Source organism: Oryctolagus cuniculus, chromosome X, assembly GCF_964237555.1.
Source record: "Oryctolagus cuniculus chromosome X, mOryCun1.1, whole genome shotgun sequence".
In the NCBI taxonomy this organism is placed as follows: domain Eukaryota; kingdom Metazoa; phylum Chordata; class Mammalia; order Lagomorpha; family Leporidae; genus Oryctolagus; species Oryctolagus cuniculus.
In genome coordinates, this window is record NC_091453.1 from 133,760,316 (window position 1) to 133,775,228 (window position 14,913).

The 14,913-nt window shown below is 38.9% G+C and overlaps 1 protein-coding gene and 1 long non-coding RNA gene across 2 annotated transcripts; one reads left to right on the forward strand and one right to left on the reverse strand.

Annotated features, from left to right (window-relative positions):
- The first annotated feature begins 6,178 nt into the window (after positions 1–6,178).
- Positions 6,179–9,174, forward strand: LOC138847503 (uncharacterized). Its single transcript, XR_011385340.1, has 3 exons — positions 6,179–6,318; positions 7,248–7,299; positions 8,395–9,174. It is a non-coding gene; the product is annotated as an uncharacterized lncRNA (long non-coding RNA).
- Positions 8,251–11,532, reverse strand: RAB39B (RAB39B, member RAS oncogene family). Its single transcript, NM_001171387.1, has 2 exons — positions 11,318–11,532; positions 8,251–8,677 (listed from the first exon to the last, which is right to left on the reverse strand). The coding sequence occupies exons 1-2, from the start codon at positions 11,530–11,532 to the stop codon at positions 8,251–8,253; spliced, it is 642 nt and encodes a 213-aa protein (NP_001164858.1).
- Between the last annotated feature and the right edge of the window lie 3,381 nt (positions 11,533–14,913).

A 14,913-nucleotide genomic window follows, 5' to 3' on the forward strand; every position in this document is an offset into this window, starting at 1 on the left:
TGGGAAAGCAGAAAATGTTCCAAGTCCTTGGGCTCCTGCACCTGTGTGTGAGACCCGGAAGAGGCTCCTGGCTCCTGGCTCCTGGCTTGAGATTGGCACAGCTCAGGCTGTTGCAGCCAATTGGTGAGTGAGCCAGCGGATGGAGAATCTCCCCATCCCCGCCTCTCCTTCCCTCTCTGTGTAACTCTGACTTTCAGATAAATAAATAAATCTTTTTAAAAAATCACTTAGTAAAATGGTGAAAAAAAGTAGTAGCCTAATAATGATAATCTGTGGTTGAAATACTAGAACAGCAGGAAAAACACAAAACGGCCCACCACCAGTGTTGTTAATTCGCCATTTTGCTCCAAGTTCTAGTCAGTGTAAAAATGAAAAGAAGTGTAAATATTGCAAAGGAGATACCATTAACATCATTTGTGGATTATAACTATTTGGAAAGCAAAAAAGATCAACTGAAAACCAGCTCCTTGTTAAAGCACCTGGGAAAGCAGCAGAAGATAGCCCAGGTACTTGGATCCCTGCCATTCATGTGGGAAACTCAGGTGAAGTTCCTGGCACCCGGCTCGGCTGTTGCAGGCATTTTGGGGAATCAATCAGCAGATGGAAGATATATCTATCGCTTTGCCTTTCAAATAAATAAATAAAACAAAATGTATAATAGAAATAAACAAAATGACTAGAAGAAAACTATAAAAACTTACTGAAAGTATTCAAATAATGGAATGAAATTCCTGGGTAGATATTGTAAACATGCTTATTCCTGCCACATATCAGTAAGTTAATGCACTTTCAATCAAAATCCTAATCCTACATTAGCAGAAACTTGACACATTTATTTTTCAAATTCAAATATACTGTGTATAAGAATATAAATGAGAATTTTGAAAGACAAAAGATAATAAAGGGGCTGGCACTGTGGCGCAGTAGACTAAGCCTCCACTTGTGGCTCCAGTACTAGTCCCAGCTGCTCCACTTCCGATCCAGCTCTCTGTTTATGACCTGGGAAAGCAGTGGAAGATGACCCAAGTGCTTGGGCCCCTGTACCTACGTGGGAGACCTGGAGGAAGCTCCTGGCTCCTGGCTTCAGATTGGTCCAACTCCGGCTGTTGTGGCCATTTGGGGAGGGAACCAATGGATGGAAGACCCCTTTCTCTATCTCTCCCTCTCTCTGTAATTCTACCTCTTAAATAAATGAGTAAATCTTAGAAAGTTAAAAAGATAATAAAAACACATTGAGTATTTACTATAACTAAAAACTGGAATACAGTCTTGTTTATATAACAAATATTTGAAACAGAATTTCCAATCATTAAAGAAATAGTGTAGTATCTACAGCTCATGCATGGACAAATTGTTAGTGTTGCCAGCATAATGATAATTCCAAAACCTGACAGACATCACAGAAGATCAACATTTTCCAGTGTGTTTTGCACTGAAAATGCTCCAGAAAATAAGGATTATTTTGTCATGTAATTTGAGGGGATGCCCACCTAAACATTAACACCTTTGCAACAAAACATTCAAACGACACATCATACAAGAAAGATAACATAAGGAATATGTTAGAAAAATGTTATCCAATGAACAAAGACTGTTTCCAGTTACTTGTGGACAAGATAGCTGATCACTTAAATATTAGCAATTTCTGTATTACCCAACACCAAAAATTAAAAATGTCAGAAAAACCCAAAGAAATACTTGTAATGTAATCAATAAAGACCTGACTTCCAAATATAAGGGGATTTTACTAATTAAGAATAAGCCAATTAACATGAGAATTGTGTTCTAGTAATTATCATGCATTTGCTATTACTCTGAAAATCTAATGTATTAGATTATCAATTGATAATAGCGGCAGGCATTTGACCTAGCAGTCAAGACCCTGGTTAGACTCTTACATCCCATATCAGAGTGCCTAAGTTCAATATCCAGCTCTGGATCCTGACACCAGCTTCCTGCTAATGCAGACCCTGAGAAGCAGTGGTAATTGTGTTCCTGCCACCCATGAAGGAGTCCTGGATTGTATTCCTGGCTCCCAGTGTTGGCACAAAGCCGTTGTGGGCATTTGGGGTGTGAATCAGCAGATGGGAGCTCTCTGTCTCAAATAAATAATAAACTACTTTTAAGATAAATAAAATATTGATATATTATTCACCTCTCAAATTATAAGGAGTTAAAGGATTGACAGTGCTTCCCAGTATAGACATTCTCATACACTGTTCCTGGGCATTCAGTAAAATGTCCTGAAGAACAAGTTGATCAGTCATCGAAATTTAAATATGTATGTTTTTTTGATTCATTAATTCCACTTCTAGGATTCTGGCTTGATATAATTGGTCAAACACAAATATATATATATATATATATATAATATCTGTAACAGCAAGAGATTTCATATAATCTAATAAGAACTGATAAAATAACATATTATATATCCATGCAGTGAAATGCTATTCTATCAGTTGGGAGACTTTCTGCTATAAGTGGGAAGAAGAAATAGCATAATTAAAAGGGAATTTGTTACCTCATGTAACAATGAATCCTTTTTTTAAGATTTATTTATTTATTTCAAAGGCAGAGTTACAAAGGCATAGGCAGAGAGAGAGAGAGAGAGAGGGAGGGAGAGGTCTTCCATCCACTGGCTCACTCCCCAGATGGCTGCAACAGCTGGAGCTGTGCTGATCCGGGGTCAGGAGCCAGGAGCTTCTTCCAGGTCTCCCATGTGGATGCAGGAGCCCAAGGACTTGGGTTATCTTCTGCTGCTTTCCCAGGCCATAGCAGAGAGCTGGATTGGAAGAGGAGCAGCCGGGACTAGAACTGGCACCCATATGGATTACCAGCAGTACAGGTGGCAGCTTTACCTGCTATGCCACACCACCAGCCCCAAACAATGAGTCTTAATACATGGTGGCTCCAGGATAGTTCAATCTGTACCTCAATGACATCATCAAGGGCCCAGTTTTCTTCTGTCTCTGCTCTGCCATCTTTAGTATATCCACTAACTTTGCTCCTAATCACATAAAGGCACTGATTGACTGCTGACATATAATGATTAGCAAAACATACACAGCCTTTTCCTCATATATTTACAGAAAATATGTTGAAAAGGTTAACAGCACAGTATTTGAGGATCTTCAAGAATTTCATGGAAAACACATTTTATGCAAAAAAAATGCATGGATTTCAAAATGAACTTATCTTTTAATTCTATTTTTCATAAAGTTTATGAAGTACTGTTACTATGTTATATGATATTATTTATGAAATATTCATTTAGGTACAAACATAATACCTATCATTTTCTGAGTATGGTTATTTATGTTTACCAAATACCAGGCCTGTGCAAAGTACTTTATATGCATTATCTGATTTCATCCTTGCAAAATGTCTATGAGTTAAATAATATCATTACCCAAATTTTATATATGTGTAAACTGGGACTCAGATCGAATCACACATGTATTAGCTAGTATAGTTAATAATAGTTTAGAATTTGAATCTATATCTGGCTTAATCCAAAATTCATACTCTTAATAATTACGTTAATCTTTTGAAAAAAAAAATAAAAACAACTAGAGGTAAATAGACCAAACTTTTAACAATTATTTTTTAGGAAGTGAGGGTTGAATGAAATTGACTACAACAGCCAGGCGAAGAAGGAAAGAGGAAACAAAGTCAAGGGATACATTGCTTGAGGATCCCAAAGAAGTTTTTAAGAGGCTCATAGGAGACAGTGGACAACCATAACTTACAATCAAGACAGGGCCACTGAAGTGAAGTAAATAAGATTCAAGGTCATTGGATTAAGAAAGGACAAGAAAATCATTCATACAAAATACTGGTGAACAATATGAGTTTTTTAGAACTCTCAGAGAGCTCAGATCATACAGGGCTTTGTTGACATGTTAAGAAATTTAAGTTTTGGGGGGGGCTTTGTTTTAAGTCTGATGAGAAACCATCAGTTGGTTTTAAGTAAGAGAATGATTTGATCTGATTTATAATGTGAGAAGATCACTCTGGCTGATATATTGAGAATATGTCATGGAGTTGAGAACAAAAGCAGAAGTAGGGAAACAGGTTGGAAAGATATTGAAGTAGTCCAGTAATAATGATAATGGCTTGAACAAACGTGATAAAGTGGAAATGGAAAAAACTGACAGGTATATTTTGAAGGTAGGCTTGATAGTACTTGATGATGGATTTGATATGAGAGATAAGGGACAGTGAGAAATTAAGGAGAACTCCTACCTTGGAGCAAGATAGTGGATTATGGTGTCATTTATGGAGATGAGGAAGACGAGGGTGGATGGAGCACATTTTGATAAATGTAGACTTTACTATTGGATACGCTGAGTTTAAGAAATTTGGTTGTGATTACTAGGCAAATTGCTGTATTGGTATAAATGGAGACCTTCATTTAGAGTTCAGCAATTCAGAAAGCCATGGAAGTAGGTAAGATTGTATAGGGAGAGGAGAGAATGGAGAGTGGGCAGAGACTTGGGCCTCCGGCAGGACTACGAACACCAGCTTTCTTTCCCTTTTGTGTATGCTAAGTTGAGTCATCAGCAGTGACTTCTGGAGCCCATCTTCCTTAGGATCAAGAAACTGCTTGCTCCAGAAATTGTTGGAGGCAAAGGAGCAATCCATGCAAACATCTCAGGAAAGAGAATTCCAGACAGAGAGAACAAGTACAAAGGAATGTGTTTGGTGTGTTTGAATAACAGCAAATGAACCTATGTTACTGTAGTAAAATGAACAAGGGGGCATCAGTAAGAAACAAGCTTACAGAGGATAAGGAATGGAGATGGAATTCATTTTTAAGTGTTCTTCTGCAGGCCACTGGAAGAATTTGGGGTTTTAGGATGAGGAAAATGGATAGCCACTGGAGAATGATGAGTGGATGGTTGCTTGTAACTTTTGTGGAGAATAGGCTGCAGGAGGAGGAGCACAAGAGTGGCCGCAGGGAGACTAGCTATCACAATAACTCGGGCAACAAGTGGTAGCGGCTGGCACCAGCCTGTTAGCAGTGAAGTGGTGAAAAGCTGTCGTTTAATGGTTATACTTTTTAGATAGAGACAGAATAATTCCCAGATAGATCAGATGCAGACTATGAAAGAACAGAATCAAGAATGATTCCAAAGTTTTTGGCATTTACAGACAGGGACTGAATGAGGTCACCAAAGAATTAATAAAAATGAAGAAAAGATGATCAAGCTTTGGGGATCATTGTAAGGACACTCTCTCCTCCCTCCCTTTCCCCCTTCCCCTTTTCCTCCCTGCCTTCCATTCACTCATGGCGGTGCAAAGTTAACCTACTTATGCCCAGACTCAGAGTCAACCATCTTTCCTTGTTTCTACTCCCCACCCTCTGAAACATGTGCTATTAATCCCAGGAAACGTGCTGTACTATTGTGTGTCATCTGGGTCCCACACTCCCAAGTGACCCTGACATGAAAAGTACACCATAGTGGGATTTCAAAAATCTGAGGCAATTTAGCCTAGAGAAAAGAAGCCTTTCCAGGAAATGCAATAATAACTAATTATCTGATGACAGAATTAAGATCCTTGATTAAAGATCCTAATGGTGATGATTTAGGCTTGACAGAATCAACTTTTCCCAAACTGACATGGGCCAACTAGGAAGTAGTGAGGTCTCTGTGACTTTTAGTATAATGATCATATAACTTTCAAAAATCCATTCTCTTTCAAGATTCTGGTGAATACTATGCATACCATTTATCATATCTTACTAATATCCTTGGTAGTGGTTGCTACACTGAAGTTACATATTCTGGAAATAGCTACAACACACACTTTGATCTTACAGTCACATGATCAACCATTTTACTAAATACAAGCATTTTTTCATTCACATACAGCTAAATAAAGCATTTTTTCACATTTTATTACAGTGCACGACAAAGTAAGGAAAAGTATACAATATATTTTATTCTGGAATATGTGGCAATCTAATCCAACATGCAATTGTGGTCTTTGTTACAAGTTGTTTATCTTTTCTTTACCTATGTAGTAAAATAGCTTCTAAAGCTTTATCGTTAGTATTATATTAACACCTGATTTTTTCTCACGTGTATTCTAAAACCCACTTATTGCAGTGACAATAGCACTGAATTCTACTAAAATGATTTTTTTAATTTCTAGAACTTGTTGAAACAATTAAACTCAGCCACCTCTTCTGGATCTATGCTGAGAATTTTTAAACCTGCCTAAAAAAATGCCAGGAATGGGAAAAATATACATATAATGTATTTTAGTCAAGACAACTGAAGAGTTTTGTTTCTATCCCTTTATGAACAGGTAAGAATCAAGTCTTTTCCTTTCTTCACCCAACTAAACATATTTTATTTGCCTTCTACAACTATGAAGCAGGAAATTTAATTACACCAACCAAGCCATATCATGTGAAACGAATATAGAGCAGACAATCGGTTCACTTGTAGTAGATGCTGTAAATTTATCCAAGGTGGTTTGCTCATCCAGCTTGGGGCAGGTAGTAGAATGATCTTCCATAATTTTCATTATTTTGCTTCTTTTTTCTGGCTGAAGCAAATTCCCCAACTTTCAGATTCAGTCACATCCATACTGAAGTTCAATACTATATCTCAAAGCAGTTTGCCATTCTTATGCTTTCCTGTCACAATGGATATGATAAACCTGACTCTAATCAGAATAGTCTTCTCACTGTGAAAAGTATGGCTTGTGCCTGACTGAACTGACTACAATCCAAAAACTAATTTAAAGCATCACCTTTCTTCAAGAAGATAATGGAGGCTTCAAGTCAGTCATTCCAATTTGCTGATGCTGTTAGCTCACTGTTCAGCTGAGAATTAAATAGCTGACTCTCTAGGGTAGACACAAGGCAGTGTAGGCATAGGGCAGACAGGTAGCCCAGGTCATTGTGGGGTGAGTATTTTTGTACCCATCCCACTCCCCATTGCTGTATGTGGTTATTTTCAATAAAATGTTCATTGTGTCTCAATGATAAGAACACTTAACAGCCCACAGTTCTGATGTGTTTTCAGTTGTGGGGTTACTCACTTGTTTATCACTGTATCTTATCAGTAATACCTGAATGGGCTTTACCTTTGACTAATTCTCATGTTCCATCAGGAATATAGCTGAGTTTTAATCAAAAGGGAAACATATCCTAACATGTACAGGACATTTATTTACAGTCATATCTCTTCCAGAGTAAACACATTAATAATTGTTTATTCATCTGACAGAGGATGATGCAGTGAAAAGAACTACGAGTCAGGAGTCTTTGACCTTGGCCAAGTAAGTCTCCTGCCTGTTAGTTCACTACTCAGTGCAATGGTGACAAAAACTTCTCAGGCCTGTTAGGATGATCAAATAAGTAGCATAAGGAACTGTCATGTGCTTGTAAGGGTGATAATGCTCACTATTGAGCAGGTACTCAGCACAAGACTGTTGAGCAAGGATTTGCCTTTGGGCTATTTTCAGAGGCCATCCCTATGTTGTCCCTGTCAGGTGTTTAAAGAAGCAGCAGGCTATTTACTTCAATATTGCAGTTGCCAGTGCCATGAAACTGTAGGCACAGATGGGGGGGGGGGGGAGTATGGCTACCCATATGGTAATTTGCACAGGACAATTTCTTTTACATAGCTGAGAATTCTACCATTAGAGTATACATTTTCTCAAATGGCCTCCTTTTCATATCCACATGTAAGTATCTTAGCAAATGGCTGGTTCATATCCCTTATTTTACAGAAACTAACTTGTACCTTGTAACCAAACCCAGCACACACAGTTGGTATAGAATATTTTCTCTGAATAAGTTGATCTCACAGTCTTTTAGTTATGTTACTTGTTATCCATGTGATACTTTTTTCCCTTTACATGTTTCTTTATGTTCATGACCCATGAGTTAGTGGAAATACCAAGGAACAATAGGTGTCTTGTCTGTAGGATTGTTTTCCTGGGATCTAGCTTTTCAAACCCCAGGCCTTTAATATGTGGCTCACCAAGGGCACACAGAGCAGCCATTGCTCAGCGTGGGCCACAAAACAGTGTCTGGCCCTGTCCAGCCCATATGCACAGTGCAGTCCCTCAGTCCCAGCACCAGGCTCCCCCATCCACCCAGGGAAGGCGTCTCACTTGGTATCCAAATGGAGGTTCAGTTCTCTTCAGTCACAGAAAGGTTCTATTCATTTTGGTGGTTTTTGTAAGTTCAGGTGCGAGAGCATGTTTGGGAAAGAAAAGGGCCAACTAGCACAAACACCTCCTCTCTGATTTAACAACCTCTTCTGAAGAGTGAACCACATTTGGCACAAATCCACTCTTCACCCCTTCCCAGCCCTCCTGGATTGTAATCTCCCCCCTTTTAACCAGCTCATATATGTCTCTCGTCAGGTCTGTGAAGGCTTTCTCCACATTAATGGCATCTCGGGCTGACGTTTCAATGTACTTCATGCCGTATGCAGCAGCCAGTTTCTCGGCCTCGTGGCGAGTCACTTGCCTCTGAGTATCCAGGTCACACTTGTGACCCACCAGAACAAACACAATTTGGTAGGGCTGAACGTGTACTTTGGTCTCTTCTAACCACTCATGGACATTCTGGAAGGACCTGCGGTTGGTAATGTCAAATAAGAGAAGACCGCCTACTGAGTTCCTGTAGTAGGCTCGAGTGATGGATCTAAAACACAAGAAAGAAGTAAAGAATAAGGCCATGTGCAAATTCCTGCACGTCAATGAACTCAGAAGATTTTAGTGTTCCTGGTGATTACTCTCATAGCCATTTAATAAAAGCGATTTTATGTTTAAAGAAACAAGAGAATACAAATGCTTTTCTATAATAATTATGAAATACAACTTTTCAATTGGAAAAAAATTTGAGATAGCATCTTGTACAAATGAATGCTCATAGTGTTTCAGGCCTTTTCCCTCAGTTAAGCACTGGAAATGCTGGGAAATGATTGACTTTTATTTCCTGCCTTCAGACAAAACCACAACTAACTCCCACCACCAAATATGAACAACTGGTAGAGACTTCCTCTTCTGCAAAATGAGTCAGAGGGTTATCATGAGGCAAAATGAAGTAACAGATGTTAAAGTATCCTGTGACCTAGAGGGTTAGTTCATCAGAAATGCTAGTAATTGAAATGGGAGTCGTCAAAAATAAAAATGTACTTATGATAGTTAATAGAAATTCATTATAAGTATCTTACACTGCACCGTGCTTTTTCTGTTGATTGTTACTATGTTTTACTCTTTCCATTGTGCCTATTATTACCTACCAAGGATCCTCAATCTCTTCTGTGAGGAGAAAGACAATTTGTTTTCTTTTCCAGGCCATGTGGGAACAGTTAAAAAAAAAAAAAAAAGAAGTGGTGAAAGGGTTAGGGGACACATTTATGAGAGTCAAGCTCAGGATCTACCAACTAGGAAAATCCACCTGAATAGTCAAAGCTTCCCCCTAAAATAATATGATTGATTTAAGCCAGGGCACTTGGAATATTTGTAAAATTTGTTGTATATTTGCCATACTTCTTAGAAGAAATCTCACTGATTTTAACTTCTTGATTGGAGGAGCTTCATTATCAATATACATTATGGTACTTTGCTTGGAATATATTAGAGCCTATTAGAGGGGTTAGAACTTGCTTTAGTCTACTGTGACTTTTACATATACCTGTTTTTAGGTTTTCTGTCTCCTTGAATGAAAAATGTGAACAATGAAGGACTCAATAGCTTAAAGCTTAGGTGAAATGAACCAATGTTAACAGAACAAATATTGTCCAGGAAATTACAGTCCATGCTAGATGATGGTAAGCCCAAACAAGTTCATCTCCAGGATCAGGCAGGTCAACCTCAGGGAAGTAAAAACATTTCTAATTGCCTTGACTTCTGAGGATTCATGGTTAATGGTGGTGAGCCAGAAAATTAGACATGAAGGAAGGTTTTGATTTGTGAATGCTTGACTCAAGAAATCAATAAGCTGTAAGTCCCCAAAAGTGTGCTACAATGTATTATTACATTAATGGCTTCTGAGTATTTAGCAAAGTGACAAAACCCTTTCCTTTCCAAGCATAACACAAGGCTACATAAAACTTAAAATCTTCCCTACATAAAAATATCTTAGAGTGAAAACACAAAGGACAAACTGGAAAAAATATCTTACATGACAGGAAAGGGTTAATATTGTTACTCTGTAAATAATGGTTGCAAATAAATGGTAAATATTGGATATGACTAGAATGTTAATACAGAAATTCCAACATATAAAAGATATTTTTCTTCACCCATGAGAAATGCAATCACAGGTTGAAAGTGAACCTGTGCAAGAATATTTGCCACAGTGCGGTTTGTGGAAGCTGGGAGTTGGAGACAACTTAAGTTTATTATTTCCTATTCTCCCAGTATTTTTTAAATTACTTAACCAGTATCTTGCATGCTCAATGAGTGTTCAATAGATACATGAATAAATGATCATAAACATAGGCTGTTGAGTTCTCAATCTGATTCTTGCTGCTCTGAGTTTAGTTCAAATTGTTCTCTATAAAGTTTTCCGTGTACACATTGATCTTTTCCAGTTAGTTTTCCCTCCTCTGTGTTCATGTATGTAAGTACAAATAATAAATGCTATAAAGGAAAAGCAAAGGATTGTAAGAGAACATTAAACATGTTCACTGATTACTCATCATGTGGCAGGTGTTAAAGTAGGGAGAGGAGCCACAAATACAAACAAGACATTCTTTTGTGTAATTCATGATTATTTCCCCCTAATAGGTCAGCACAGAACTTCTAGGAGGGAAGGGGTTGTGTGTTATTTTTAATAGATGGCATCCCTCATGTGGTTTCTCTAGAAACAAGTCCAGTGCCTGCCACATAGTAGGTGATCACTGATCACTGAATGTCTGCTGTTTGTAAAAAGGAATCAATCGATTTTGTTAAGACACATCTAGGTGTGTGTGTATGTGTGTGTATGTGTGTGTGTATCTCATGTATATACACAGAGAGATATAGAAACAAAATCTATGTGTCTTTGTCAGTTACATTAGGATGGCCTCTGGGAACAGTTTTGAAAGGATGTAACATAGGGACTGAGGTTGAATTACAGGAATCAATTCCAGATAGGAGAGGGTCCTGGTTATTAACTGGCCTTCTCTGCTATCGCGTTTCTTTCCCTACATTGCAGTCACAGAAGACCACCCCCCACCCCAACCCTTAGTTTGCCCTTTGAACAGCAACTAGGACCAGGAAGTCCTCGCTCCCCAGGGTCTGTGCAAGCCCTGAAGACCCTCCCATTGGTCATGGGCCCGGGCTGCGCTCCCACCTGAACCTCTCTTGACCCGCCGTATCCCAGATCTGGAGCTTGATGCGTTTTCCTGGCTCGATCTCCACCAAACGGGAGAAAAAATCCACTCCTACGGTGGGATCCGAAACCTGGGCAAAGCGACCCTCGGTGAAACGCCGAATCAAGCAGGACTTGCCCACCGTGGAATCCCCGATGACAATGAGCCGGAACTGGTACAGCCAGATGGCCTCCATGGCAGCGGCTTGGCAGGTCTCCTTGGCCCAGGCTGGGGGCGGCAGGAGGGGGCCCCCCGCCTAAGCCTCGGAGAGCTCGGCTTGGCCCCAATCTAGCTGGACCATGAGCTCATCGCTGGCCTGCTAGCCCAAAGCGAGGTAGGCCCAGGCGCGAGGAGAGCAGAGGGATAGATGCTGCGCTTGCAAAGGTGATGAAATGGCAGCAGCATCAGCACCACGCACTCTGACTCATCACTGACAACCGAGCTACTGTAATCCCTCGTGTAGACGCGACTCCCAGGGCTGCCGCCGCACTTTCTCTAAGAAGAGCGCACTCGCAAACGACCTTGAGAACAGCACATTCCCTTTTCCTTCTTTTTTTTTTTTTAATTTTCTTTTCCTTTCTTCTCCTCTTTTTTCTTTTCTCTTCTCTTCCCTTCCTTTACTCCCCTCCCCTTCCCCCACCCTTCCCCTCCCCTCCTGTCTTCTCTCTCCTCTCCTCTCCTCTCTCTTCTCTCTTCCCCTCCCCTCCCCTCCCCTCTCTTTTCTCTTTTTCTTTTTTGTCTTTTCTTTTTAAAAGAAATTATTTGAAAACCAGAATTATACAGAGAGGGAGGGACAGACAGAGATCTTCTATCAATAAATTCACTCCCCAAGTGGCTGCAACAGCAGGAACTAGTCCAGGCTGAAGCCAGGAGCCAGGAGCTTCATCCTAGTTTCCCACGTGGCTGGCAGTGACCCAACTACTTGCACATCTTTTGATACCTTCCCAGGCCATTAGCAGGGGTGTGAATCAGTAGAAGTCAGGACTCAGAAACTAACACTCATTTATGGTCTCGCCTTTCATTTTTTATTGCCTCTTTGTAATTTAAAATTTCCTCTATCATTTAAATTGCAAATGTAATATCTTTCCATTGAAACTAGTGAAGTAATGCAAAATGTATGCAAAAATAGGACGTTTATAATTATATATTCATCTACATGTGTTTCCACATTTACATAAATATACAAACATACGTGAGTGTCCATATACATTTATTATTTTGTTTTCACTAAGATTCAAGATTGAATCAAAGTGGATCATTACTTTCAAACTTGCTTTTTGCAGTTAATTAAGCATCATAAACCTCTCCATTTCCAACTCATATTCTTTTTGCCTTAAAATTTTAAGGAAGAAAGGAATGAATATGCAGGAAAGCATGCAAGTATCATTATATTCTGAGAATTGTTCCTAGGAACTACATTGAATCTGTTGTTTGTATTAATATCATATTAAAATGAGAATTGGTGTAATTATCATGCATTTACTATGACCCTGAGAATCTAATATATTAATAAATTCCTTTGATTAAAAAATTAAAACAGATTTTATGTACAGTCACACTAACTTTATTTCTATGAACCAGACTCTTAAAGTGGGGCCAAGGACAGGGGTGTTATACATTCCAAAGATATTTACCAATTTATATTGCAGCCAGTAAAGTGTGGAAAGACAATTTCTTCTTCATATCCTTTGTATTTTTGTATATACTTTTTATTGTTACATTACACAATTTTATTGTTATATAAATTCACACATCATACAATTTCTCTATTCAGGGAACAATTAAATGATTTTTAGCATAGTCACAATATGTGTAATTGTTACCACAGTTAATTTTAGATAATTTTTAAAATATTTATATATTTATTTAAAAGGCAGAGTTACAGAAAGAGAAGGAGAGACAGACAGAGAGACAGAGAGAGAGAGAAAAGAGAGAGAAATCTTTTCAGTGGTTAACTCTCTGAATGCAAATGGCTACAATGGGTGGGTGCAGGGGCCCCGGTCATCTTCCACAGTTTTCCCAGACTGCTAACAGAGAGCTGGACTGAAGGTGGAGTGGCCAGGACTTGAACTGGTGCCCATGTGGGATGCTGGCATCGCAGGCAGCCACTAACCTGCTACATTGCAATCCTGGCTCCAGGAGATTTTTTTTTTTTATCACTTTGAAAAGAAAGTGCAAACATTTTATCCATTGTAGTCCCTGGCCACCACTAACCTACTTTCTGGCTCAATATATTTCCCTATTCTGGACATTTAGTATAAATGAAATCATACAAAATGTGAATTTTTGTAACTGGCTTAATCACTTAGCATTTTCAAGGTCTATCCATATTGTAACATGAGCCAGTAACATTGGCACTCTATGTCCATGGGATTCAAAAATATTTGGGAAAAAGGTTATCTGTACTGAACACACACTGAAGTTTTTCCTTGTTATAGTCCCTAAACAATACAGCATAAGTTATTGACATAGTGTTTACATTGTGTTAGGTATTATAAGGAATCTACAGATGATTTAAAATATTTGGGAGGATATGCCTAGGCTCTCCTGCTCATCGACAACAAGAAATCCATTAGCTGGCTGTGAGACTAGGGCTTCAGACACCATCTGGTGTGATTTGGTTTTTCTTTTTCCTCTCTCCAAGCTGCTAGTAGTGTCCCACTGCAATCCCGTTGCTCTCTTACTGCTGCCAGGGCTCTTCCTTAGGCACTCACATGTAGACATAGTTGCCCTGCAGGAGGAGGTAAATACTGGACTTCACTATATGACTATCTTGAATCCACTCTCAGTTTCTAGTATTTTGTTTAGGATTTTTCACACCTACATTCAAAATATTTATTGGTGGGGGTTTTCTTATTGTTAGGACTTTCTGTGGTTCTACTTTTTGTAAGGGTTTGTGAAGAACTGTTTACTGTCTCAATCTTTATCTATTATCTATTTATCTATCTGTCATCTGTCTATATCTACCTATCATCTATCATATAGTCATAAGAACATTTAATGTAATATATAGCATCTCAGAAAAAAATTTAACTTTCTCTTTAAAGAAAATGGATAGAACTGGAGATCATTATGCTAAGTGAAATAAGCTAGACACAGAAAGAAAAATACATGTTTTCTTTTTTCTCATATGTGGAATTTAATTTATATACAGAGATATAGACAGTGTAAGAAATGTATGGGTGCCGTATTATTTGGTATATAGATAGTTACACATATTGTCTTCATTGAATTATACCATTTATATAATAATATACCCTTTTTTAAATAATTATTTTATTTATTTGAAAGAGAGTTAAAGAGAGAAGTAGAGCCATAAAGAGAGAGGTCTTCCATTCCACTGGTTCACTCCCCAAAATGGCCACAACAACCAGGGCTGAGCTGATCCGAAGCCAGGAGCCGGGAGCTTCTTCCAGGTCTCCCATGCGGGTGCAGGGGCCCAAGGACTTGGGCCATCTTCCACTGCAATCCCAGGCCATAGAAGTGGAGCAGCCAGGACTCGAACCAGTTGCCCACATGGGATGCCAGCGCTGTAGGCTGGGGCTTTAATCTGTTGTGCCACAGCACCAGCCCCAAT